The sequence below is a fragment of the Carettochelys insculpta genome, chromosome 1, assembly GCF_033958435.1.
Source record: "Carettochelys insculpta isolate YL-2023 chromosome 1, ASM3395843v1, whole genome shotgun sequence".
Taxonomy (NCBI): domain Eukaryota; kingdom Metazoa; phylum Chordata; order Testudines; family Carettochelyidae; genus Carettochelys; species Carettochelys insculpta.
The window spans coordinates 143,347,975-143,375,874 of record NC_134137.1 but is presented as its reverse complement, the minus strand read 5'-3'; the positions used below and the strand labels follow the sequence as shown (position 1 = coordinate 143,375,874).

The window sequence follows — 27,900 nt, the reverse complement described above, 5'->3', positions numbered from 1 at the left end:
TAGAGTGAAATAAATATGGCTTGACAGTGAAAAATCAACAGATTCCAGGGTGTGCAAGAGGCGCCTGTCTGTTTACATAGAGGGTGTGTCCATCTAATTCTCTATGCCTCAGTCGGTCTGTGGGTCTGTGTTTGTGTTTGCCTAGGTGTATGAGGCATGTTTGTGTCTGAGGCTAAATAGATGTACCTGTTTAAAGAGCCAGATCCGGCAGGTTGCTGCGTCTTCACTCCCCTGTCATGCCGGCGGGAGCCGACGGGGCTCAGCACCTGGCCCTGTTTGTGTGTGTGTGTGTGTGTGTGTGTGTGTGTGTGTGTGCGCGCGCGCACGAGGAGTGTTTGTGCGCTCGGGATGCCCACTTAGGAGCCGCTGGCGGGTCGCACAGGCAGGGCTGAGCGCCAGCCAAGCCACGCGGGGTCTGGAGGCGGATCTGGGCCAGTGTCTTGCAGCATGTGTCTAGCGCACCTCGAGGAAGTTCCCCAGCTCCCTGTCCCCTGCCCGCGGCCAGCCAGCCCGGCTCTGCTGTCACTCCCCTTTCTTGCAGCCAATGGCACAGCCTCCTGTCACCCTCACCCCACCCCCTCCAGGGAGTGAGGGGAGGGATGTGTAGCGGGGCGGGGAGGGGGGAAAGAGAGTTGAATGATTGAACTTTCTTGTGTAGTTTCTGCAGCGCGGCGGTCCCCCCCCAGTCCAGCCCCGCACCGGCTCGGGGCGCGCGAGCTCACCGGGCCTCTCTTGCTCCCCGTAGCGCCATGGGGCTTCAGGATCCCGCCGCCTCGCTGACCCTCTTCCTTTGGATTACGGCCGCCTGGGGCTGCCGGGCTGCCGCGGCTCGCAAGCAGGACGAGGCTTTTGCCGCCGGCAGCGTCTACCGAGCCAGATGCACCTCCAGGTGCTTGAGCCTGCAGATCACGCGCATCTCTGCCTTCTTCAAGCAGTTCCAGGTAGGGGACCCACCTCGCCTCGCCTCGCCACGCCCGCAAGCCGGGACCTGGGGAGGCTGCCCGGAGCTGGGGGTGCGCGCCCCGGGGTCGGAGCGCCCATGGGGGCGGCTGGGGCTTCACCTCCGCTGGGCAATCGCCTCCTGCAGGCTGTGCTGAAGCGCTGCCAGTGTCGCTGGCTGTGCACCCCCGTACGGCCCCGCGTCCCGCCATCGCCTCGGGGGGGGGGGGCAGGCGTCGCCCTAACCCCCCCACGCAGGGCACCGCGCCTGGCATCCCCCAGCCGCCCCTCTCCCGCCGGGGCAGATCGCTGTGGTTCTCGCCCGGGCAGATCAGGGGTGGCTCCCGGCTCTCCCGCGCTGGGTGCCCCGCATGTGGCAGCGTCCTCGCCCCGCTGTGACCGGGCTGGCTGGCGGAGAGGCCGGGGGAAGACGGGGACTTGGGCGGAGGAGGCGGTTCCCCGGCGGTCCCAGCTGCCCGGTGCGCTCTGCGCTTGGAGAGCTTCTGCAGCCGCGCAGGACTGTGCGCCCGGGGCCGCTCGGGGTTCCTGGCCAGGCACAGTCCTTACGCGCGCACCTGGCGGGGTTTGACTTCAGAGCGGCGGCAAACCCGGCCGGTCGGGCCCTGGGGTGGGTGTGTGGCTGTCAGGCGCCCAGGCAAGCCTGGGGGCGGCTGGTCTGCGCTTGGCTGGCTCTGGGGTTCAGCACCGGGGCAGCTCCACCGGAGTTCTCTTCTGCTCCGCTCGCCAACGGGCGCTGGCTGGAGCCTCTGTTCCCATCGGCCAGGGAAGGGCGCACGGGGAGGCGGGGGTTGGGATACAGCTCCGCACTCTGCGACAGGCCCGCAGGGCACATTTCCCCGTCGGGGTGCTGATGCTGAAGGCGGGGGAGGAACGGGGCACGTTTTGGAGGACAGGTCGAGAAGTCCAGACCCGGCAGGAGGAAAATGAACCTTCCCTCACTAGGTGGGTCAAAAACCCGAGAGAACATGGGGGGAGAGACCGTATTAGGAAATCGTGTCTCCAGCAGGCTGTGTTCACACCTTCCCTCCCTAGTACCTCTCCCAGCCTCCATCCCCACCTTCCGCCTGGTCCACCGCCCAGAAGGAAATGGTGCAAACCCCGCTCCCCTTAAGAAACCGGCTTCCCGTCTATGGATCATTAGCTTTCCAGAGCCATGTCCCAGAACACAGAAGAGGGTGAGGTGAGAGGGAAGCGATCGTGTTTCTCCCTTCTCTGCGCCGTAGAGCGCATTGAAACAGACACAACGTGCTGGAGAAAGATCTGCGTAAAGCCGCTTGGCTGACCCAGAGCAAAGGAGTGCGTCCCGAGCGCTGGCTGTTTAGAAACCCGATCACAGATCAGTTTCATCGGAAAAGAAAGCCCAACTGCTCTGACGTTTCCACTGGAGCAGGAGCCGTCTGGTGTCTGTAGCTGGGATTTAAAAATGAAAAGTCCGGGAATGCAAAGCAGCCCCTCTTAAGAAGAGGCTGGAGAGCTTGGAGCATCTGACGAAGCGAGTCTTTGCCCACGAAAGCTTATGCTCCAAAACGTCTGTTAGTCTATAAGGTGCCACACGACTTCTTGTTGTTCTCGAAGCTACAGACTAACACGGCTACCTCTCTGATGCTGGAGCACTATATTGGCTGTCCGTATAAGAAAGGGAAGGGGAAACTGTTTGAACCTGCCTATTGGCTTATGTGACAAAGAGCACGTGCAGCCCCAAGGTTTTACCTGAAGGTGTCCTCGATTTTGGAACAGCCAAGTGCTTGCTATGGAAATGTCTCTGTTTCAGAAAATGTCTGGAAAGCAGGAAAAACATGAAAAACAGCTTTTTATATTGGAGTGGGCTTAGTATATTTTATTGCACTGTCAGTCGGTTGTAACTTATTTGTTTTACAGTTTCAGTGGTTAAAGCTGGAGTTTAGAACACGCCAATTCCTAGTGAAAAGCTTTTTTTGTTTTTTTCTTGGCAGGATTTCTTTTTCAAAATAAAACTGCTGACAGAATGTGCATTGCCAAACAATACTGATTACATTTTAATTAGCTAGGGTGAAATAAGCTGCAAATTACCCAGTTAGGACTTAATAACTGGCTGCTTTTTTGTGATCATTTGCAAAGCTTGGAGTGTTAACCCTAATTGGGTAAAACACAATGAAATTAATCTAAATTATGGGGGATTAAGCTCCTTTAGATAAGAAATAACTGTATTGTTTAGAAGAAAATACCTTGTTTATAAAAGTTAAGCTTATTGTCTTTTAATGAAAGATGGGAGGATGGGTGGTTTTATAGGATGCACTCATTATCAGATATCTTGGAATCACAGACTCAGAAGATTAGGGTAGGATGAGACCTCAGGTGGCCATCTAGTCCAACGCCTGCTCAAAGCAGGAGCAAACCCAACTAAATCATTCCAGCCAGGGTTTTGTTAAGCCTGACCTTAAAAAACCTCTACAGATGGCGATTCCAACACCTTCCTAGGTACCCATTCCAATGCTTCATCACCCTACCAGAGAATATTTCCTAATATTCAACCTAGACCTCTCCCAGCAGCAGTGGAGGCTGATGTTGAGCAGGAAGTAGTGAGTGGGGGTGTGCAGGCAGTGGAAGTGTGTATACAGCACCAGTGCCAGCAGGAGTAGGAAAGAAAGGAAGTATGGCAAGAGACCATTCTGGCTTAACCAGGAGATAATCAATGATCTCAAACTCACACAAGAGACCTACAAAAGGTTGAAACTAGGCAAATTATGAAGAATGAATATGAATGAATAACACAAGTACGTAGGGACAAAATTAGAAAGACCAAGGCATAAACATGAGATTAAACTAGCTAGAGACGTAATGGTTAATTAGAAAATGTTCTGTAAATATATTAGAAGGAAGAGGAAGACCAAGGACATGACAGACCCATTATTAAATGGGAGTAGTGGGTAAGAAAACAATAAGACAAAATGTAGAAATGGCAGAAGTGCTAAATGACTTTTTTGTTTTAAATCAAACAGGTTGATAGCAACATACTGAGTACAAGTGAAAATGAGGTAGAATTAGACACTAAAATAGGGAAAGAACAAGTTAAAAGTTACTTAGACAAGTCAGATGTCTAAGTCACCATGACTTGAGGACACACATCCTAAAATACACAAGGAGCTGATAGAAAAGATATCTGAGCCATTAGTGATTATCATAGAAAAGCCATGGAAGACAGAGTCCAGAGGACTCAAGCAAAGTGCAAATAGAGTGTATAAAAAAGCATATAAAAGCTAAATAAGGTCAACTCAGGTAATTATAGACCAGTCAGCTTAATTTCAGTACCCCAAAAGGTAATGGAGCAAATAACAAAGCAATCAATTTGTGACTACCCAGAACATAATCCAATAAGAAGCATTCTACATGGATTTGTCAAGAATAAACTACAACAAAGCAACCTTATAGCTTTTTTGACAGGGTAAAGAGCCTGGAGAATAGGGGACAAGTGGTAGATGTGGTACATCTTAATATAAATAAGGTTTTTTGTCTCTCATGACATTCTTATTAACAAACTAGGAAAGAACAATTTAAATGCAGCTACTAGAAGGTGAGTGCTTACTGGCTGGAAAACAGTTCCCAAAGAGTAGTCATCGGTGATCCATAGCCAAGCTGAAAGTGCGCCATAGAGGGGAGCTTCAAATCTGTACAATAGCTTCATCAGTGATTGAGATAATGGCATAGAGAATACAGTTATAAAGTTTGAGGACGATATTAAGCTGGTAAGGGTAGCAAGTGCTTTGGAGGATAAGATTAAAATTCAAAATTATTTGGACAAGCCAGAGAAATGGTCTGAGATAAACAGGATGAAATTCAATTAGGACAAATGCGCTTAGGAAGAAGCAATCAGTTGCATATATACAAAATAAGAAATGACTGGCTAGGAAGAAGTACTGCAAAAAGGGAACTGGGGGTGTCATAGTGGGCCACAAGCTAAATATGAATCAATAGAGTAGCACTGTAGTTAAAAAAATAAAATAATAATAATATAAAAAGCATACATCATTCTGGGATGCATTAGCAGGAACGTTACAAGATGTGAGAGGGAATTCTTCCACTCTTTTCCATGTTGATGAGGCCTCATCTGGAGTACTGTGTCCAGTTCTAGGTGCTGCTTTTCAGGAGAAATGTGAACAAATTGGAGAAAGTCCAGAGAAGAGCAACAAAAATGACTAAAGATCTGAAAACATGACCTGTGAGGGAAGATTGAAAAAAGTGAGTTTTATTTAGTCTGAAGAAGAGAAGAGTAAGAGGTGACATAATGACTGTTTTCAAGTACATACAAGATGTTGCAAGGTGGAGGGAGAAAAGATGTTCTCCTTAACTCCTGAGGATAGGAAAAGAAACCATGAAGTTAAATAACAGCAATGGTGGTTTAGGTTGGACATTAGGAGAAACTTCTTAGCTGTCAGGGTGCTTAAGCACTGTCATAAATTGCCTAGGGAGGTTGTGGACTTTCTGTCACCAGAGACAAACACCTATCGGGGATGGTCTAGATCAGGGGTCTCAGACGCATGGCCCTCAGGCCATCTATGGGTCGAGGCATATCCACAATCCATCCTGGGAGTTGCGGCAGCTTGGGGACTGGAGAGAACGTTCACACCCTTGTCTCATAAGCCCCCATCTCTGACCATGCCTGCCACCACTCCACCTTTTCCCTCCACTACACCCCGTCCCCTGAGGGATATGGTCTCGGCAATTACCTGAGGAACCTGATGCAGGGTGGCAGCAGTGGTAATGCCCTCTTGCACCTCCCATTCTGGTTTTCTGCAGCCACCACCACCACCAGAGTGTTGGGGGGAGGCCTGACCACTGCCTCCACCCCACACCAGGCCTCCCAGTTAATCCCATTGGCTGCATCCGTTGGGGGATGGGGTGGATTGGGAGAAGAGGGCAGGGTGGTGAAAGGAAGAACCAGGAATTGGGTGGTGGGCATGAGCACACACCCCCGGGCCACCAGAATGGATTGTGAATATGTGCTTGCCAGTAAAATGTCCCATTGCCTGTGAGTTTGAGATCCTTGGTGTAGATAATACTTAGTTCAACCACGAGTGAAGGAGACTGTTTTTGATGACCTCTGGAGGTCCTTTCCAGTCCTATGATTCTATTGATTCTGTGCTGTATGGTCCTATTATAAAGTTCCCTGTAGTGAATGGAAAGGTTTTCACTGATTTCAGTTGGGTTAGACTTCCATATGAGCTTTAGGACCATGCAGCAAGCAGCACTACTACTTGTTTTGTCAATCAAGAAGAGCGCCATGAACCTTCTGTCCCAAGCACAGTTGTATCCCTGATAAAAACAAAACAACCCCCCCAACAATACAGAAGAACCAGCTGTATTTTGAGTAGGTGAAGATCAACACAATGATCACCACTTCCTTCCTTCCCCCAAAATTTTCCTAGATACTGAGTGAAATTCTCACCCCTCTGACTTGAGTAGAAAAGCCCGCATTGATTTCAATAGGCCCATGGAATATTTGGATTGCAGTAGGAGCACAGAATGTTTGTAATTCATTGAACCGTAATAATATAGAAAATTAGTCATAAGTCTTCCAGGAAAAGAGGTAGTTGTGGGGGTACCAGACATGGTAGTGGTTTAATGCATTAAAATCTATGGGGATTACTATTAACCCTTTTGTTACACAGTACAAAAACATCTTGCAAGTTTCAGGTGCGACATCTTCTGGCCCTTATGATGCAATGAAGTGATGTTATACCAGCAGCTTATTGATGAAAGTCTACTTCAGTGTGAAAACCTCATCCTTTCACATGCTTTCCACCCATGCTAGTTTAGGTAGCTGATATTACAATCCAGATGCCAAGTTTTCAGGTGTATCCATGAAACATGGATAAAAGGGCAGATATTGGAATTCCTGGAAATAGATTTCTGCTGTTTATATTCCCAAGTGAAACAAAGGTTAAGCTTGCTAACAAGAACAGGGTGGGAATCTCCTCTGACCTTTAGCTAGTGCAACAATTGACTGCTCTCTCCTTCCCTATTTTTCTCTCGCTGTGTAGCTCTTTGTCTCTGTTTCTTTTTTCCTGGACTCTCCCCTCAGTCTTATTACAGAATAACACCAAAATTACATTTTTTGCATTTTAAGTCTTTACTTTCACAAATAATTACACTTGGGACACTCCTGTGATTTGGCATTGCCAGTCCTCTCCTGAGACAGAGGTCTGTAATTTACACTTATCTGTTACTATTTTTATTATTGTTTATTTGTACTACTGTAGCACCTAAAATCAAGATCCCAATGTGCTAGAACCTATACGACCACTTACTGAAAAGTTTCTGCCCCAAGATCTTATAACAGATTACAACAGGTCTCACATAATATACTTATCAATAAACTACTCAAATACAACTTAGATGGGGCTACTATAAGGTGGGTGAACAAGTGGCTGGATAACCGTACCCAGAGAGTAGTTATTAATGGTTTTCAATCCTGCTGGAAAAGTATAACTAGTGGGGTTCCACAGGGGTCTGTTTTAGGACCGGTTCTGTTCAATATCTTCATTAATGATTTAGATATTGACATAGAAAGTACACTTATTAAGTTTGCAGATGATACCAAGCTGGGAGGGGTTGCAACTTCTTTGGAGGATAGGGTCATAATTCAAAAGAATCTAGATAAACTGGAGAAATGGGCTGAGGTAAACAGGATGAAGTTTAATAAGGACAAATGCAAAGTGCTCCACTTAGGAAGGAACCATCAATGTCACACATACAGAATGGGAAAGGACTGCTGAGGAATGAGTACAGTAGAAAGGGATCTAGGGGTTATAGTGGACGACAAGCTAAATATGAGTCAACAGTGTGATGCTGTCGCAAAAAAAGCAAACATGATTCTAGAATGCATAAACAGGTGTGTTGTGAACAAAACACGAAAAGTCATTCTCCCACTCTACTGTGCACTGGTTAGGCCTCAGCTGGAGTATTGTGTCCAGTTCTGGGCACCGCAGTTCCAGAAGGATGTGGGGAAATTGGAGAGGGTCCAGAGGAGAGCAATGAGAATGATCAAAGGTCTAGAGAACATGACCTATGAAGAAAAGCTGAGAGAATCGGGCTTGTTTAGTTTGGGTAAGAGAAGATTGAGAGGGAACATAATAGCAGTTTTCAGGTATCTAAAAGGGTGTCATAAGGCAGAGGGAGGGAACTTGTTCTTCCTTACCTCTGAGGATAGAACAAGAGGCGATGGACTTAAATTGCAGCAGGGGAGGTTCAGGCTGGACATTAAGAAAAAGTTCCTAACTGTCAGGGTGATCAAACACTGGAACAAATTGCCAAGGGAGGTGGTAGAATCTCCATCACTGGAGTTATTTAAGAAGAGGTTAGATAGATGGCTTTCAGGGATGGTCTAGAAAGTGCTTGGTCCTGCCGTGGGGGCAGGGGCTGGACTCGATGGCCTCTCGAGGTCCCTTCCAGTCCTACTATTCTATGATTCTATGAACAGACATCATCAAGTGAATGGAACAAGCTAGACAGGGATGGGAAGAAAGCTGAGGAAGATGAGGTAACAGTAAATCCAGTACATAGAAGAATGAGATTCCGTCATGGACTTTTTAGAATTTAAGATCTGATAAACAGTTTGGCTACATCTACACTACAGAGATCTTTCAAAAGAAGCCCTTGTGGAAGATCTTTTCTGAAAAACCTTCTTTCAAAAGAGTGCATCCACACACAACAAAGTTAATCTAAACAGTGACCTGCTCTTTTTAAAGAGATCTTTCACACAGCCCCTGCTCTTTCGAAAAATGGGCCAGGGATCAAAAAATCAGACCCCATGAGGACTGCTCTTTTGAAAAAAAGGCCTGCGGAGTGTCTACACACATTTTCTTTTGAAAGAAACTTTTGAAAGTGGGCGTGCATCCTAAAATAGGAAAGGAAGAGCGATTTCAAAAAGAGTGCTGTGTTCTTTCAATTTACTTCCAAAAGATGCTCCATGGAATCTTCTGAAAGAGCCCCTTTCTTTCAAAAAATCTTTCAGAAGAACTTGCTAGTGTAAACGCAGGCTTTGATGTACCCCTGCAATGAATTTTTCTGGTGTAAAACTGAAGTAACAGAGTAGTGAATCACTCCATGGATCTGTTTTCCTCCATTTTAATCAGTCACAAGGTGTACATCTAATGTGTTTACTTTTGATCCATACATAGTAAGTCTGTCAAGAGAACTGCACATAGTAACCTTGAGCTGTCTCATTTTCTTTTCAGTTTTGTGATTTATTTCCGTGCCACTCTTCGCTAATAGATCATGCACTAACTAGCAGTCCTTTGATCACTCTAGATCTGCAGCTGGTGAAAGACGCATATGGGGTTAGGTAAATTGACAGAAGCAGGTTGAAACACTTTTTTGATGAAGAGATTGTATTCCTCTGTCTCTTTACACAGTGCTGAATATCAGCTACAGGATACATTCTACAGACTAGGTAAGGAAGGAGGATTTTTTTTTTTGTTGCATTCTAGTGGCAGGTGGCAGCCTCAGTTGGATCTTCATAATTGATATTTCTTTTGAATTTTTAAACAGCAGGAAACAACAGGCTATTTGCAGGTCAGCTGTGTAAACACATCTTCCATCCAGTCACCAATGAATTCTTGATGAACAGGGAGTGTTATGTGTGCTGTTGGATGTTATGTACCCAGCATATTAGCTTATGTTATAAAGTTTCATTTTAATCTCTCTCTCTCTCTCTCTCTCTCTCTCTCATTCTCACACACACACACACACACACCCCTTTAGCATTGAGAAGCACTGGAGAAAAATTCTTACTGGTTACCAAACCCTAGACAGCTATTTTTAATTAAAACAAAAAACCAAAAAAACCAAAAAAAAAAACAAAAAACCCACAGTTTAACTGTTTTCCATAATTTTGGAAATCTTACTGCCCTTTAGTTTTTACTTGGCAAAAAAGCAGCAATGTGGCTCACACCTGCAAGCTACAACAATAAACTTCAGCCATTTTCTTAATCACAGAAGGAAGAAGTACAGTATTTATAATTTGTGAAATTCATACTTGCTGCTCAGGGATGGAAACCATTGCTTACAAATAAATTTACATGTAGCAGTTTAAAAAAATATGACCAACTCTACAATGTTGTGTATCGACAGTCAGTAGCTCTTCTACAGTTTCTGGACTTTCAGTGTGTTTTCTTACTTTTATTCATTAATTTTCATATTACAAAATTCCCCCTCATTAAAATTCTCATGGTGGTATTTTCGAAAGAGTTTAGTGTTTTCCAGCTGTGGTCCTTTTGAAGTCAATGGAAAACTCCCATTGATTTTAGTTGGAGTAGACTTAAACCAAAGATGACTACTATAGGAAATTCCATTATGAGTGTTGTATTAATTTGAAGAGTCAAGAGAACTAAAGGTGTTATAAACCAACATAAAAACCGTGACACAGAGAGGTCTGTTTTTCTTTTACTGTAGATACCTTGGTTTACTTGGTTTCTTGGCAATCACTGCGAAGCACCCATGCTAAAACTGAACATTTATTGATTAAACACAGTAAAGAAATGTAAGAAACGTATACTGAAACTGAAATCTAGTGATTATGCAAATCAAATTTAGTCAGAGCCTACCAAAGTTTCTTTCTCCTTTTGGCATTGAAACATCAGTCTTTTTTGTTATTAGTAACCTTGCTTCGATGAAATGGAAAGGGTTGATTTTATTCTTAGTCCTGATGAGTGAAGGGCATTCATATATCCTGTTATTTGACAAACAAACAGACACAAGTTTGAGGAGAAGTACCATACAAAAGAAGGGTGAAAAATGGCTTTGTTGATGTTTTCTGAACGCTGGGCTGCTGGTTAATTATGAGTGCATGCTATGACTGGCACATCAACCATGACCTCTCCTGCTTGGACCCCAGTTCACATTCAGGTCATGGCTGTCATTTGACTGGACCTTTCCTCCATAGAAAAGGGAGTCTTGGAGGAATTCAATAAAAAGATGAGAGAACGAGATACTGAATAGGGAGAAAGTAACCCAACAAGGAGGGAGAAAACCAGCCCATCAGGGAATGTTTTATGTCACTTTTGTGGTGTGGACAATTAGGCCATGTCTACATTTACAAAAACTTCAAAAATGGCCATGCTAATGGCCAAATCAAAGAATACTAATGAGGCACTGAAATGAATATTCAGAGCCTCATTAGCATGCTGCTGGCTGCGGCACTTCAAAAGTGCCACAGTTCACTCTCCCATGGCTCGTCTACACAGGGGTCCTTTTCGAAAGGATTTTGGCAACATTGAAATCCCTTTATTCCTATCAGCTAACATTCATAGGCAAAGTCTACACTTGCTCCCTTTGAAGAAGGGGGCATGGTAATCAGAGCGATGGGAGATTATAATGAAGTGCTGCAATGCATATGCAGCACTTCATTAGGCAAATTCTCCCCTGTGGCAACTTCAAAGTGTCAAACTTCAAAGTGCTGGCATACTGTGTAGCCATGGGCACTTCCAATAGCCCGCGGCTACATGGCAAGTCGGTACTTCAAAGTCTGATGCTTCAAAGTTGCCGTGGGGGAGAATTTGCCTAATGAAGTCCTACATATGCATTCCAGCACTTTGTTACAATCTCCTATCACCCTGATTACCATGCCCCCTTCTTCAAAGGGGACAAGTGTAGACATAGCCTATGAATGTTAGTCATATAGCTTAATGCACTACTGAAAGGTGCTCAGATACCACAGGGATGAGCATGGAATAATTATCTGAATGGAATGGAATGAAAGTTCCCGGGCACATAAGAAGTCTTCTAATAGCAATACCTGGGACCTTCCAAAGATGGAGCCATTGTAGCATTATATAATGCTACAGGGATGGATGATTTAAGGAAAGAGTACTGGTTTGTGGTATCAAAGACTGATGATATCAAGAGGTGCAATATTCTAGAGAAAAGGAAGTTGAGTTGATTTAAATTCTGTGTTTCAGCACAAGTTTTATTGTATTTGTGTTAAAAAGTTTGGGTTGAGAATGTAGAAAGAAGAAATAATACAGTCGCAGACTTCAGAGCTAGTTCAAAGAATTCCATCTGCTACTCTGCATTTTTTGGAAGCCATTAAAACATGATGGGTCATGGAGAGGTCTATACTCAGAGATGGCTTTAAGATCTAACACAGGACAAAGCTTTGAACAATTGACGCACAAATGAGTTGTTTATTTTTTCCTTCCTCTACATGGTGCCAAAAACATTTGAAACACGACTTGTCAGTAAATGATTCCACTGCATACCAGTTACACCTCTGATGACCAGCCATGCGGTAGTGTCAAATATTTCAGTCTTGTCCTGAAGGGATAGATGTTTTTTTTTTATAGTACATCCTCATTAACCAGTTGTTAGACTGTCCTCTGAGCAACAGATACATGAAAGGCTTTCTAGCTAGCATTAGCAGAATATGATAGCGAAAAATACCAGCTTAATTCTTCCCCCATTTTCTGCCACTGAAAATCATCATTATAGAAGGATTTGGTAACTCCCCTGTCCTTCAGGCTTGAGTGACAGTTACCATTCTGTTCCTTTGTTTTAATGGGTTACATTTTTTCCGGGGTTGGTCTCTGATTTTATGTCTAGGATTGATTTTTTCCTGTATGGTTTCAGCAAAATATTTCAGCTATATTGGCATGAGAAGAGCATCAAAATGAGAAAAGAAACATGTTCTCATGGCCAAAAAATGATGTGGCCATTTAAAAACAATCAAGGCAATTAAATGGCTGGGTAGGAAGAAAGAGTGTAACAATTAAAATTTGTCATGGAAAAAGCCCTCCATCAGAAAAAAGTGTTTTTAAGTGTTCTGGTGAAAACTGGTTTGGCTTTGATTGAGTCTTCTAGGTCTAGGTTGGGGCTGGGATCATGAAGAGGTGTGGCAGTGGGAGAAGTTTGGTGGGGTTGGGAATAATGAGGAGAGCAAGCGGGGCTTGGGGGCAGGGAAGGTCTGGGGGTAGGGGCGGGAAGAGCCTGGGTTTAGGGGCACTGGCCATGTCCATAGCCCACTTCAGAGCCTGTAGCAACACTTGGGGCCGGGGGCCGGGGGAGAAGGGTCAGGAGGGACGGGGGGGAAGAGGGAACAAAGATGGCAGGGAAGGGGAGTGGCAGGGCCCCTGGATGTGGCAGACTGAACCACTCAGGTCTCCAGGATGTCATTTTGCCACTGGAGGGTGACCGTGTAGGTCCAAAGGCTGTCACTGTCCTGGTGGGGGTGGGGGGTGCCGTCTCTCATGGGAGCCGCTCTGTGTTTTGCCAGCTCCAGCTCCTTCCTGGGGCTTCCTGGCTGTGCGAGGGGAGGAGGAGGGGCTGGCCTGGCCTTTGGGTGGTGCAGTTGTAAGGAGAGAGTGAGAGGCAGTGAGTCCTTTCCACAGCACAACCCTCAAAGCCCCAACCTCACCCCCCATGAGCAACAGCCCCCACCCCTGGGCCATGAGGTGTTGCTGTCTCATCTATGCATGCCCATGTCCCCCCTGCATGGTGGGGACCCTGTAGTATAATGGAGACCACCCTCACCACAGTCCCCCCGGCCTGACAGGCTAGTGGCCAGGCGGGATAGCCACAGAGGGGTCCCCGCATGGATGGTACCAAGCTGGGCACAGCCTGGCCATCCCCACGGCCCCCTTCCCCCACCATGTGTGCAGCACACAGCACTGTCCAGGAGGGCCAATGCTGCCTGTCAGCTGTGAGCATGCCAGTGAGCAGACAGCCACTGTTCTTGGTGGTGCACATGGGATCAGCCCATCACTCGTGTCTGACCAGCTCTCAGCCACGGGAGGGGTAGGTGGCTTCCCCCCCAGGATCCTGAGGCTCATGCACGCCTCCTGAGGGGTACACAGGGGTTGGAACTCATGCCCAGGGACTGCCTGCTGGGTCCAGGTGGGACGTACTGCCATGTTCATTGGCACACTAGGCCTGTGGCACACCTCACCATGCCCCCCGAGCCTGGGGGTGTGCAACACCTCACCAGACAGTCCTGCAAGCAGGTCTAGAGATGCCTATGATGATATCATGCTACTAGAGCGGCCTGAGTCCAGGAAGATAGTTAGAGTCCCCAGGCTGGACTTGGGGTCTGAGGATGGGTCCTGGGATGGCTCTGGTGGTGTTCCATAGTCCTGGGGCACCGTCTGCATTGGGGACCTCCTCCCAGGTGTAAACAGTCTCCTGGTTGGGTGCACTGTTGTTGCTCCTGAGAAGATAGTCCAGCTTCTTGCAATAGGGGCAGGTGGCCATCCCTGCTCCTGCCTTCCACTGTGCATCCCAGGCATGCACATAGCCCTGGCAGAACTCTTTCAGCTTGGACCGCACCTGCTCCAGGGCACAGGTGGGATGGCCATGGTTCTCCAGCCTTCCAGCAAGGTGAGCATATCCTGGGACATTGTGGTGCTCCGCAGTGGGGTCCAGCAGGACCGGGTCATCGCCCCAGAGGGATAGTGGGTCCCAAAGCTCAGGGCCATACCATGAGGGGGCCCACTTCCTGGTGCCCTCGGGAGGATCCTGAGACTGCTCTCCAGCATGCTGTGAGAGGCCAGGGGAGTGTCAGGCAGCCTATGGGTTTCATTTGCCAGGGAGTGGCGCTGGCAGCATGCTGCCAGCATGTGGACACACCTCCAGCTGCCTGCATGGGGTTTCTGGGCTTCCCTGTGCCTTTAGCAGCAGCTGGAGGCACAGACCGTAGAGCTGCGATTGCAATGGGGAGGGCGCCTGCTGGCTCCAGCTGGCTGACACTCTACAGGACCCCTCTATCAGCAAAAGAGGTCCTGGAGCATCTACATAGCTGTTCTGTTCACAGAACCCTGTTGAGAGAGGCGTTATAACTGAACGGGGAGAGGTACAACACTGCCCATGGATGTGCTGGGTTTTGTCGACAAACTGTCAACGAAGTGCATTTTTGTATAGCTGCTCCATGGTTTTTTACAACAAAAGCCTGGTTTTGCCATGGAAAGCGTCTCACTGGCTACATCTACACTGATCAAAAACTTCAAAATGGCCATGCTAAAGGCCAGATCGAAGAATACTAACAAGGCACTGAAATGCATATTCAGTGCCTCATTAGTGTTCTTCGATCTGTCCGTTAGCATGGCCATTTTGAAGTTTTTGGTCAGTGTAGACACAGCCATGTAGACGTAGCCACGGTCTGTTTGAACAATGGGAATCTCTCATGCATGGAGGTATGTGTTAGAAGCTACTGTGCTGTTTGGAGGGTTGGAAGGAGTTTTGTGAGAGACAGTTCAGTGGGCAGAGGACAAGAGAGTGTCCTACATAATAAATACACTTTTCACTAGGTATCTTTGTAAGTGCCACATCCATAATTAGTGATATTATATATATTATATATTGCAGCAGTACAATAGAAGTTTAATACATAGTATCCTGTCTTGTTATACAAAATCAAATTAATTTGTAACATATGTCACACAAAAATATTGCCTAGACCTGGCACATTGCTGAGTTTTTAGTTGTTACCTTTTTAGTTTTTGAGTTTTTAGTTTGTGATTCAGTTAGACTTTAATGTGATTACTAATACAGTACAAATACGGTGTCTATATTTTATGAAATACATACACTTGACTTCTGTTACAAAATATTGTTCAAAGAGGTTACATCCTGGCAGATTCTAGAAGAATGTTACCTTGCTAGAGTCTTCATTTAGATCCAGTAATCTTACCTGTGCAGCTTGATAGAAGAGCTGCAGGGAAAGCATTCTGTATGCTGAGGTAACCTAGTTCAAAGGCAAGCGTACAGCAGTCCCTCAGTTTACATAAGGGTTGTGGTCCCACATGCGCTTGCATAACTCAAATTTCATGTAAGTCGGGGGGTGGCTTTTTGCCCCTGGCAGAACACATGTTCTGCAGGTGGGGAAGCAGCAGGAGCACCTGGAGCTCCTTTTGAAAGGTAAGTCCTGGGCCGGGCAGCTGGGGATGGTTAAGCCTGGCGGTAGGTTGGGGACGTGGGAGGGGGCTAGGGGGTTAATCCTGGGGTGGGTTAGGGCTACAGGAGGGGCAGAGGAGTGGAGTTGAGCCAGGGCCACACAGTCCTGCAGGGAGTTGAGCTGCAGCTGTGCAGGGGGCAGTGGAGTTGAACTGGAGCTGGACATGGGGGGTGGTGAGCCAGGGCCATGAAGGGTGGTGAACCATGTCCATGAGGGGTTTGAACTTGGGCCATTTGGGGTGAGGGAGCGATGTTGAGCCAGGGTCACATGGGGCAGGGGTGTTGAACTGGGGTGTGATGGTTGGGTTGAACTGGGGCCACGGGGGCATTAAACTGAGGGCGTGGGGTGTTTCAACCGGGGCTGCGCAGGACAGGGGGTGTTGAACTGGGGCTGCAGGGGGTTTGAACTGAGGCTGCTCAGGGGCAGGGGAGTTTAGCTAGGGCTGGGGGCAGTGGGATTTTGAGTTGTGCTTAACTCGCATTAATGAGACTTAAGCACAACTCAAAATCTCGCATTTCAAGGGATTACTGTACAGTAAGCCAAATGTTGGTTGTCTTAACCATGCAAGTAAATCCATTGACTTAAGTGGGACTACGCACCTGAGTAAAGCAAGCAGGATTTGTCCCAAAGCATATTAAATACTTTTGAGTGCAAGATTCCATATTCTACCTTTAAGTTATCATCATTATCACTCAGCTCATTGTCTTAGACTCTTTACTGAAGTTTATTTTACATCTTAAGTTTTCTTTCACAATGGCTACATCTACATGAGAAGCATCTGTCTACAGAACTTAGTGTCAGAAGAGATGTTCTCACAAAACTTATGTTAACAGATCACATCTACACATAAAAGTGGATCTATCTTTTGATTAGTTCTATTGACAAAAGGGCCCCCAGAACATCTACACGGCTTTTTTGTCAACAGTTTCTGTCAACAAAATACATTTTGTGTGTAGATGCTCCACGAATTTTGTTAACAAAACCCTAGATTTGTCTACAAAACTCTCTAGTGTAGATGTAGCTAATGTGACTGAAATTGCAACTGAATAATTTAAATTTCATTGTGGGGGGGATGACTTCTAGAAAGTGTGGCAGAAAAGTTCATAAAACCACAAGAAGGAAATCATAACTCACAAGTGCTGCAGAAATCGGAAAGATTGCCTGTGCTCATTTATTTATACAGCTTTGTTTATCTAGTAGTTTTTAGGTCCATTTGTAATAGACCCTGTGGTAGAAAGAAGAAATGTAGCCTTCATTAAAGGTTGTAGTAAACCATAGCAATGTCTGATGTACAATGTTAAGACTACAGATCTCCTCCTCATTGTTCTGTTAATGAAGTTTAGATTTTGACAGCTGTCTGTCAGGGAGATTATAAATTATGATGGCCAGTCAAGGAACACGTCAGTCTGGAGTTTCAGTAGCACTGATCTTGACTTTTTAAAAAAGTATCTCAGAAAAATATTCATGAAATTTATTTTGCTGGCTCATATCTTTTCATTGTGTTATGGATAGTAACTGTACAAATTTCACTATAAACTTCAATAAACATAGTCTGCTAGGGAAATTAATATTAATCTTTGAGATTATTCATAGGAATTACATACCGTAAAATGATTGTGTAAAGATCAGTAAAATGTCATGGAGAAGATACTTTATTATCATTTAATTTCCCATCTGTATATAAAAGTGAAACAAAGATACCAGTGTTGCACTGAAGTCCACAGAGTTGCACTGGTATAAAATTGCTTTACTCAGATGCATAATCCCATTGAAGTCAATAGATCTACTTGCATGAACAAGGCAATCAAGATTTGGCTTACTGTGCACTAGTCTGTAAGTTATGTAAGTCACAGGGAAATTAGGCTGATATTTTCTTCGCGTAACAGAATTGGTTCATAATTTGACATTGATTAATAATTTGGGATATACCTTTTCCCAGCATACTATTGTGGCTGATCTAGATAATTAAATTCCATTTTTCTTGTTTGGCTGTATATTATCCATCTGTGGCGGGGTGGGGCCAGGAGAGGGGAGACAGGAGTTAAAACAGAGCGGAGACAGAGCTGACAATCAAAAGTGGGAGCCGCTGAGGAGTAGGCTGCCCTAAATCGATTAGGGCCAGCTGATCCTCCTCAGGGCTACCTTTATAAGCCCTTCTCAAGGCAGGGTGGGGTGGGGGAAGTGAAGGAGTGTCTGGGAGATGAGGAAGACAGACAGACAGACAGACAGACACCTGGGACCACAAAAGAAGAGAGGAGCCTCAGCAACATGGGGGAGCTGTACTGTCCCAACCCAGGGGGCCTGGGCCTCCATCAGAGACTTTGAGAAACTGGTCAACTGAAGGAGCCAAACAAAGGAGGGGACTTGCAGCCATGGCTACCGCTAGAGGAAGGACGTACCAGGGGGAAGTGTCTGGGGAAAGTAGCCCATGGAGAGGAGCTGCAGGGGCAAGGGCAACAGGAGTCAGCCCTTGTGGGTAGTGGCCATCCAGGGTCCCTGGGATGGAACCCAGAGTGAGTGGGTGGGGACCAGGTTCCCACCCAGACTGCCCCCTGCCAGCAAAGGTAACAGGGTTCATATGGTGGGGCCAGCAGACTAAACAAAGGAACTTGGGCCCAGGAATGAGACTGACTCTACCACACCATCATAATTGAATTTTGGTTTGTGTTTATAGGGATGCAATTAAGCCTTCAAAACAGATTATGGGTTGAAACTTCCCAAACCAGCATTCTCTTGTCTAGCAACATCCATCGTCCAGAAGGAATGTGATGTAATTGCACCAGAGATGCTGGGGTGGGAATTTAGTTCAGTGGACCGGCACCTGCAGGGCCTGGGCCATTTTTGGCAGTCTGGCTGGGGCTGAAGCAATCTCTATGGCTGGCAGACTGAGGTGGCCAGGTTAGCATCAACCTAGCAGGTGCTGAGGTCCAGGGAGAAGGTAAGGGGGCCATGTGGCTGGAGTTGTGGGGTGAGGGCCAAAAGAGGAGGCAGCAGCACACTAGGTGGCCAAAGCAACGGACTGCCCTTCTTTCAGCAAATTCCTCTATCTGGGACAAGTCAGGTCCCAAGGTTGCTGGGTGAGGGAGGTAGAACCTATATTAGACATGTCAAAGCTTTATAATTTCTTATGGTGAACAGTGATCCTTATAGTTTTGCTTTACTGAGTTAGCTGGAAATGCAGGTTTACTTTTCTGTAGCCTGGGTAATTATGATATAGCTGTGAGTTTTGCTCAGACATATGCATACTTCATTTTGCTATGAAGGATCACATAGCATACAGAGTTCTCCTACTCAAAGCAATAGATGCACCCCAATATGCCTTCCAAAATATGGACTACCATTTTGGCTTTCTTCCCAGGGAACCTCAGCCAAATTGCCTGCAATACATAAACAACTAGTTCCTCCTTTTTGTTTACTTAAAGGATGCTAGTGGAAATGCCAGGGAAAGCCAGCTGTGATTATTTTACTTTACAAACCTCATTCCTCTTTGCCTAAACATCAAGAACAACCATTCCACTTTCCTCACACAAATCATACTTAAAATTAGTGCTCATTATCATTTGCCCTCTCACATTGCAACTTAACAAGTCACTAAACTGTAACAGTTATATTTATTACTTCTTTTACTTATTAGAATAAATAACGGTAGGCCAAATACAGAGACTTTACAGTTGATCAGCTATTATCTGAGGCAAAACTCATGGTAAAAGTACCACCTATGTAAAAAAGAAAAAGGTCTGTGGGTAGCAATTGGTGGAGTTTTCTAGCCATTCTCTTGGGTGTTCTTCCACCATCACCATGGCAGATGCCAGTGGACCCATTCCTCAAAGCAGCAGATCCATGGGATCTGAGCCTACCCTGGATGGGTCTGTACTTTGGCAGACCACCATATTTAAGCTTTGTACCTCATTCTGGCTTTTCCCAGTGCTGCCCTGAGACCTCCATTCAAAAGGGACAGGCAAATAGAAGCTAAGTCTGTGTCACTGGCCTCTGTTAGGTGAGGAGTCCATGTTGTTCTCCCACTCCCTCTTTGCCATCTCCAAATGTGCGCTGCTGGACCCTGACCGCACTCTCCCTTTCTTTCCAGGCATATAGCTTTCACAGGGCTGGAGCCTGTAGATTAGGAATGTGCCAGACTCCCCTCCATGCACATAGGTGGAAGGGGACATGGGACCCAAAGCAGGACTCTAGTATCTGGCCTTGTGGGTTTGGGTCTATTACATGACTTATTTAATTCAAAGGCAGCTCTTGTCATTTGTTTTATCCATAGCATTGGCTCCATCTACACTACAGCAATCTTTCAAAAGAAATCCTTCCAGAAGATCTCTTGCAAAATAACGGCTTCTGAAACGTGCATACACACACAAAAAAGCAGATCAAAAGGGTGCTCTGCTCTTTCAAAAGAAAGCATCCACACAGCCCCAGCTCTTTCGAAAGAACGGGCCAGGGGTCGAAAAATCAGGCGCCATGAGGACTGCTCTTTTGGAAAAAAGGGCCCACGGAGCATCTACTCACATTTTCTTTTGAAAGAAGCTTTTGAAAGGAAGTGCTTCTCCTGAAATGGGAGTGTAAGAGCACTTTTGAAAGAAGCACCATGTTATTTTGATTTAATGTAGAAAGAACGCTTTTTATGTGTAGATGCTCTGCTGGATATTCCGAAAGAACTCCTTCTCTTGAAAAATATCTCAAAAAAACTTGCTAGTGTTAACCCAGCCATTGTGTCTACTGAAAGAGGTAAAGGTTGTGCTGCAGTTAGTGCATGGTTTTCCCTTTACTGGACAGCTGGGGAGAGAGAAGTCATTGGCTTAAATATTATTCTGACACTACTGGCTTGGCATAAACCATGAAGTGAGAGAGCACTGTTTCTTCTGCCCCAAATGTCAACTAGCAACAGAGTGATTTCCCACCAGTACACCCTTAAGTCGTCTGTAACGGGGGTAGGTATGTTCAGGCCTCTACAAACACTTCAGCAAGGCATTGTATATATATTAGTGATTGTTGAGTAGCTTTCCAGAAGTTGCTCCTTTTTATTCCCAGAAAGTGACAGCTGTTGCTGCAGAACTCTTCAAGCTCTTGTGGTGCTTAGGGTTTCACAACAAGATATTAACTAACAAATCAAAACAAAAAGCAGTGAAGTAGCACTTTAAAGACTAGCAAAATAGTTTATTAGGTGAGCTTTCGTGGGACAGACCCACTTCTTGCTTTTTGTTTTGATAGTGTATAGACTAGCACAGCTTCCTCTCTGTTACTAACCAACAAATAAGTAACTTTACCTCCCAGTGTTCCCCCTATTATTTCCATTCAAGAGCAGAATAAATTTTACGTGCACCAAGGTATATGTGGATGTACACCACCAATAGAAAGATGTGCCGCCCACTGTGGGTGTCTGTGCACATTCTGGAACAACAAAAAGTCTTGTGGCACCTTATAGACTAACAGATATTTTGGAACATAAGCTTTTGTGGGCAAAGACCTGCTTCATCAGATGCATGAGTTGGGGGGCGGTTTCAGAGGGGTATTTAAAGAGTGGGGTCCCAGTAAGAGGGAAGGCCAGAGCTGACAAGGTCTATTCAGCAAGGTGGAAATGGCCCAGTATCAGCAGTACTTATCAAAAGAGGAAAAAACAAGTCAGATCAGACAAGGGGATGTGAGCTATTGTCAGAGTCTAATGGGGAGCTATCAACACCCAAAGCAAAGAAACTGTCTTTGTAAGCTGCGAGCCACTCCCAGTCTCTGTTTAATCCATGGTTAATGGAGTCAAATTTGCAAATAAATTGCAGCTCAGAGATTTCGCTCTCCATTTGATTTCTGAAATTTTTTTGCTTCAGAAGTGTCATCCTTAAATCTGCCATTGAGTGTCCAGGGAGATTGAAGTGCTCTCCCACAGGCTTCTGTACATTACCATTCCTGATGTCTGATTTATGTCCATTTATTCTTTTTACGCAGAGACTGTCCAGTTTGGCCAATGTAAATTGCAGTGGGGCATTGCTGGCACATGATGGCATATATTATATTATGTTAGTAGATGTGCAGGACCTAACATCAACTACACCATCAGGGGCTCCTTTACCTGCACATTCTTAGCTTACAGGGACCACTGCTGCCAACTGATGTGGGAGTTATGCTTCCTTTCTGAAAGTCAAGTCTCTGAAGTGCTTGGTATATAACCCACAGACTCATATTCTAGCAGAGAGGTTTAATAATACCTTGAAGAGAACATTAAAACACTTTGTCAATGATAACCCCAAGCAGTATGACTGGCTACTTCCACTTGTACTATTTGCCATTAGGGAGATCCCACAACCCTCTACAGGCCTGTTCCCATTCAAGTTGTTGTATGGCTGTCAATTTCAAGGCATTGTTGACTTGCTACAAGAAGGGTGGGAAATGCAAGATGTAGGGGCCTTACGCATGCCCTGATATATCTTAGGTAAGGGAGTAACAGAAATACAGGGATGTTCACTGGGGAGAATTTGGCGAAGGCAGCAAGCCTAAAAAGACCCATTGGGATGGGAAGTGCAAGGAAGTGTCCAGGCACTATGCCAGGCACCTGTGCACTTCAACCCCAGTTTTTCCCCAGGAATTCATACTACATACAGGTGCTTTGGACATCAGTCTTGGCACTGTCTTTTCACAGGTTTTTGGAGGAGAAGAATGCTAAGTCCTATGCCTAAGTGAAAAGCCATACTCTATTATTGATAGGAGACATTAATAGTGAAATGGGCAGTGGATGCCTTCAGGTTATTCTTTGATGTGTAGCCACTTTTCCCTAATCGCTGACTGTATGGCCCTATGCTGGATTCAGACCATGAGGGATAAACACACTCTTTTAATGAGATAATATCTTCCATTAAATCCTAGTTTCTGAGCACATGGGATGGCACAAACCCTGATCCCTTTTCACCAGAGCTCAGGGATGAAGGTGACCCTCCTCTCTGTGAATGGCCTTTCCTCTTGAGGGGAGGGATATATGAAGGGACATGCCCTCGCACTGGGCATGATGAGGGTAATGAGCTGTTTTGGGCCTGTGGTGTGCTAACAAGGTGCATCTGCAAGACTTGTTGAACTTGGAGGAGAAGGACCCTGAAAGGGGAAACACCACAGGAAGGAGCAGTGAACAGGAAGAAGAATGATTCACCCAGAGCATCTGATGAAGTGGGTCTTTGCCCATGAAAGCTTATGCTCCAAAATATCTGTTAGTCTATAAAGTGCCACAAGACTTGTTGTTCTCGAAGCTACAGATGAACACGGCTACCTCTCTGATACTTGTCATCCAGAGATGGAGACTAACAGAGGAAGTTCAGCAGAGAATAAAAAAGCCTGCGGAGTCAGGAAACACTGTTCCTGGAGATGCCTTGGCTTTCAGCGAATCCATAAACTTTGAGAAACTAAGCTGATAAAGTCAAATGTCCATTACAGGCCTGGATAGTTAAATCCTTGCCTATGCAATTTAAATCCCAGCCTCTGCAAATTACAGGAAGTTAAAGGGTTATGGAGAATGCTATTCTCTGTTCAAATGCAATCATTTTCCTGTTCCTGCAGATGAGTTGCCTGTCATTTTTGGTTAGCTAAAAAGGAATCCCCAAGACCCTGAAAGAAATTCTTAATCATTTATTTATGCTGTGTGCATGCGCACACATATATGTATGCAAACACCATAAATACACTTCATTAGTGGGAGAGTGTTATATTGTTAGAAGAAAGTGCTGTTTCACAGCATATAATGTTTGTGCGGCAGATATTGCTGATAGGTTAAAGAAAAACTTTGTGAATAAAATGCCTGTATGAGCTGAATTTGTAGTTGTTAACTCATGTCATCCCCTTGATGTCTGCCTCTGCAGCAGCTACTGATCTGCCTGCTGATTAGCTCCTTTTCATGCAGATGATGTCAAAGGAAGGACTTATTTCTATGTTTCTCTCTTTATTTGTGAGTTTTTTTGTTTTGACAGAAGTATGCTTTTTGAAGGGTAGGCGTTTAAATCAACAGTGAATCAAAGATAGCAGGAAGGAACCGACTTCCAAAAAACGATAAGATGTAGGGAATGTGGCAGAAGGAATGCAGTGCTGCTGAAGGCTGGGAGGAATGAGTCTCCCAGAGGTCATCTGCATGAGAATGCAAAAGGTGTGCATGTGTGATACCTTTTCAGGCAAAGCCTAATGGGTAGCAAGTAAGCCATGAGATTTGGTCTATTGTAAACATGTAGTTGTAAAATCACAATTTCAGCTGACACTTAAGGTGGGAGTTGTGAGATCTCACCAATGCTCTGGGTTGTTGTGGGGGGACAGGGCAGTCGCCTTAGCTGTGTAAGACATTGATTACACAGGGCTCCCTGGTTTAAAGCATTGTGAGAGACAAGGGGAGGGGTATGGGTTGAGCCAGCTTGCTGAGTGCCTTGGCCCTGCCTATGCCTTGGCCATATAGCTATAAGCCTGGCTTGACTAACCCTCCCCACCTGTTAAAAGATAGAGCTGGATACTAGGGTGTTTGTGAAACCCCACACTAGAGATACCAAGAGCTGAAATCACAGAGTGGCAGCTGAGGCCACACAGAGCTGAAATCACTGGGTTCTGCCTTAGGGCAGTCCCAAGCAGTGGGGTTAGGACTGGTGGACAACAGCAGGACCAGCGGGCGGCCGGTAGGAGCGGCGGAGGCAGACGACAGCGACCGGCGGGCGGCCGGTAGGAGCGGCGGCGGTGGCAGACGACGGCGGCGACCAGCGGGCGGCCGGTGACAGCAAGGGGAGGCTACAGACAAGTGGACAGCTAGTATTGCCCTGGTGATGTATCTGTAGGCTTTGAGTTTGGGACTGTACCGCAGAGGGTACACCCTGTAACTGTGTGTGTGTGGAAAAGGGCCAAGAGCCCCAGCAAGAGACTGGGTTCTACTGCATATGGGGATGGTCTCTGGGTAAAAGGGGTTTTGTCTCTTTTAGGGGAGCCCTCGCTTCCCGAGGGTGTGGGCGGTTCCTTTCCCAGACCCTGTAGCCGTTTCCCGACTTTTCCCAGGTGGCCCTCAGCTTTTGGTACACCAGTGTTGGATTTTCCTTATTTCGACATCTTGCTGCAGTGTGTCCTTCCTGACCACATTTGTAGCAGAAGAAGGATCCTTTAGTTGGCCAGCCTGCAGAAGTAGCTGTCCTGAGCCCAATCTTATGGACCGCTGCTGCTAGCTGTTCACCACTCCCTGGTGCCCGGGCTGAACCTACAGCACCCCTCAGTTCGTCCACCTGCACCATCAGGTCTTGCACTCTTTGGGCAAGCTCCTCTCCACCATTCACCATCAATGTTTTGGGGAGTTGCGAGGGGGCCGTGCTGCCATGTTTGGATGGTTGAGTGTCCCCGCTCTCACTGGTGGCCTGCCTTTCTTCCTCTTCTCGGATCTCTTTAATCAATCGCGAATAGCTGGGTGGGGCCGCCAGTCGTTCCCTTAACCGAAGGTGGAGTAGGATTGGGTGCTGGTATTGCGCTCCCCTCACAATTTGTGACACTCGAGTTCGATCCATTTGCTCCGCTGTGATGGCTCCATGCAAGACAACTCTCTGCAGTAGTTTCTCCAACCTCTGAACATAGGTTGATAACTTTTCGCCTCTCGGTTGTCTGGTGCTCAAGAATTTGCAATAAACTTCCTCCAAATCTTCAGTCCTCCCAAAGGCATGATTGAGAGCTTCCAAGCAGTCATTTGCACTAGCCTCCGGATTACCCAGCTTCAATGTCCGAATGACATCCAGCGCGGGACCCCGGAGACTCTCTATCAGTCGCCTTCTTTTCTCAGCTTCAGGTACTGCCCACTCTCGGAGCATTTCAGTGGTATGTTCTAACCAGGGTTCAAACGCTTCTTCTCCGGGTATTGGGACCGCACCACCCGAAAATAAGCGTAACTTATGGTATGAACTAGATTCATGATGAGGTTGCAGGACCTTCTCCAATGCTTGTCCCAAAGCTTTGGCCCATATATCCATAGAAGGGCCAGGGGCCAATGGTTCAGCACTCAGTAGACTTGACACGTCAGCCATAGTCTTTCCTTCCTGTGCCAAAAAGGCTGTCATCTTCTCCTCAAATACAGCATGTGAAGCGGGGCCTGTTGCAAAGGCCTTGGTGATCACAACTTTCAAAGTGCCAGTGGGAATCTTTATCTCACTTGGGATATGCAAAGAGTCCACAGCTACTGGCAATTCACATATCACCACAAATGCTTTGTCATCTACTTGAGGTCTACGCCCCCGTATGCGACACCTCGTTAGAGAATCAATGGCTTTTGTTAGAAGGGCCTCAATCGGGCCATCTTCCATACCCTCAGGTATCCCTAAAACTAATAGACAATTTCTAGGGTCAATACCAAACTCCTCACACCACTCTTCTAGCATACGGCCAGCCATGGTATAAACTCTAACTTATCCCGCAACAACAACTGCTTCTTACAATGTTATATATATATATGTGTGCTTGCGAGGGGTACTACCCAGCAAAAGATATCCCGGACGAGCCCCCACTTATGTAACCCTTCTGTTAATGCCAGATGCCTGCCAGAAGGGCCGGGTTCAACTCTTGTGAGGTTTTCCTATCAAGGATACAATCAACCGGCTCGAGCCCCCACCCAGTGGCCTGGGACAATTTCACCCCCGTGCTGGGTGCCTGTAAGGCGGTTCTCCCCCCCCTCGCAAGCACAGAGTCTGAGATAGAAATGGCTTGTTTAATGACCGTAACCTACCCCAAGGTTACAGCGACAGGTGCAGTATATCGCAGCACAAAAGAGACAAAACCCCTTTCACCCAGATACCATCCCCATATGCAGTAGAACCCAGTCTCTTGCTGGGGCTCTTGGCCCTTTTCCACACACACACAGTTACAGGGTGTACCCTCTGCGGTACAGTCCCAAACTCAAAGCCCACAGATACATCACCAGGGCAATACTAGCTGTCCACTTGTCTGTAGCCTCCCCTTGCTGTCACCGGCCGCCCGCCGGTCGCCGCCGTCGTCTGCCGCCGCCGCCGCTCCTACCAGCCACCCGCCGCCGTCGTCTGCCGCCGCCGCCGCTCCTACCGGCCACCCGCCGGTCGCCGTCGTCTGCCGCCGCCGCTCCTACCGGCCGCCTGCTGGTCGCCGTCGTCTGCCTCCGCCGCTCCTACTGGCTGCCCGCTGGTCCTGCTGTTGTCCACCAGTCCTAACCCCACTGCTTGGGACTGCCCTAAGGCAGAACCCAGTGATTTCAGCTCTGTGTGGCCTCAGCTGCCACTCTGTGATTTCAGCTCTTGGTATCTCTAGTGTGGGGTTTCACAAACACCCTAGTATCCAGCTCTATCTTTTAACAGGTGGGGAGGGTTAGTCAAGCCAGGCTTATAGCTATATGGCCAAGACATAGGCAGGGCCAAGGCACTCAGCAAGCTGGCTCAACCCATACCCCTCCCCTTGTCTCACACAATGCTTTAAACCAGGGAGCCCTGTGTAATCAATGTCTTACACAGCTAAGGCGACTGCCCTGTCCCCCCACAACAACCCAGAGCATTGGTGAGATCTCACAACTCCCACCTTAAATGTCAGCTTAAATTGTGATTTTACAACTACATGTTTACAGTAGACCAAATCTCATGGCTTACTTGCTACCCGTTAGGCTTTGCCTGAAAAGGTATCACACATGCACACCTTTTGCATTCTCATGCAGATGACCTCTGGGAGACTCATTCCTCCCAGCCTTCAGCAGCACTGCATTCCTTCTGCCACATTCCCTACAATAAGTACATAGGGTTTGCCATAACAGATCAGCTGAATGGTTCTTCTAGCCCAGCCTCTTATCTCTAATAGTGTCAGGACTCCAGATACTTCATAAGAAGGTTCAAGAAGCCTCATATTAGAAAATCATGGACTAAGATGCGAATAAGAGAAATTATTTTTGTTGTGGCTTGCCCCACAACTGGCAGTTTCCTATTGTTTTGGAAGGGTATTGTGATAACACTTACTGGAAGTACTTCCTTGTTTCAGACCCTGTGCATAGATGAGGTTCTTGAACTTTTCACTGCTTTGCATCC

The 27,900-nt window shown here is 46.4% G+C and overlaps 1 protein-coding gene across 2 annotated transcripts in view; it reads left to right on the top strand.

Annotated features, from left to right (window-relative positions):
- Positions 1-749: 749 nt before the first annotated feature.
- Positions 750-27,900, top strand: part of ANOS1 (anosmin 1) — a 226,444-nt gene continuing 199,293 nt past the window's right edge. For both annotated transcript variants that reach the window (XM_074983339.1, XM_074983338.1), the window contains exon 1: positions 750-941. In XM_074983339.1, coding sequence (XP_074839440.1) covers positions 750-941 — 192 coding nt within the window. The remainder of the gene's footprint in view (positions 942-27,900) is intronic.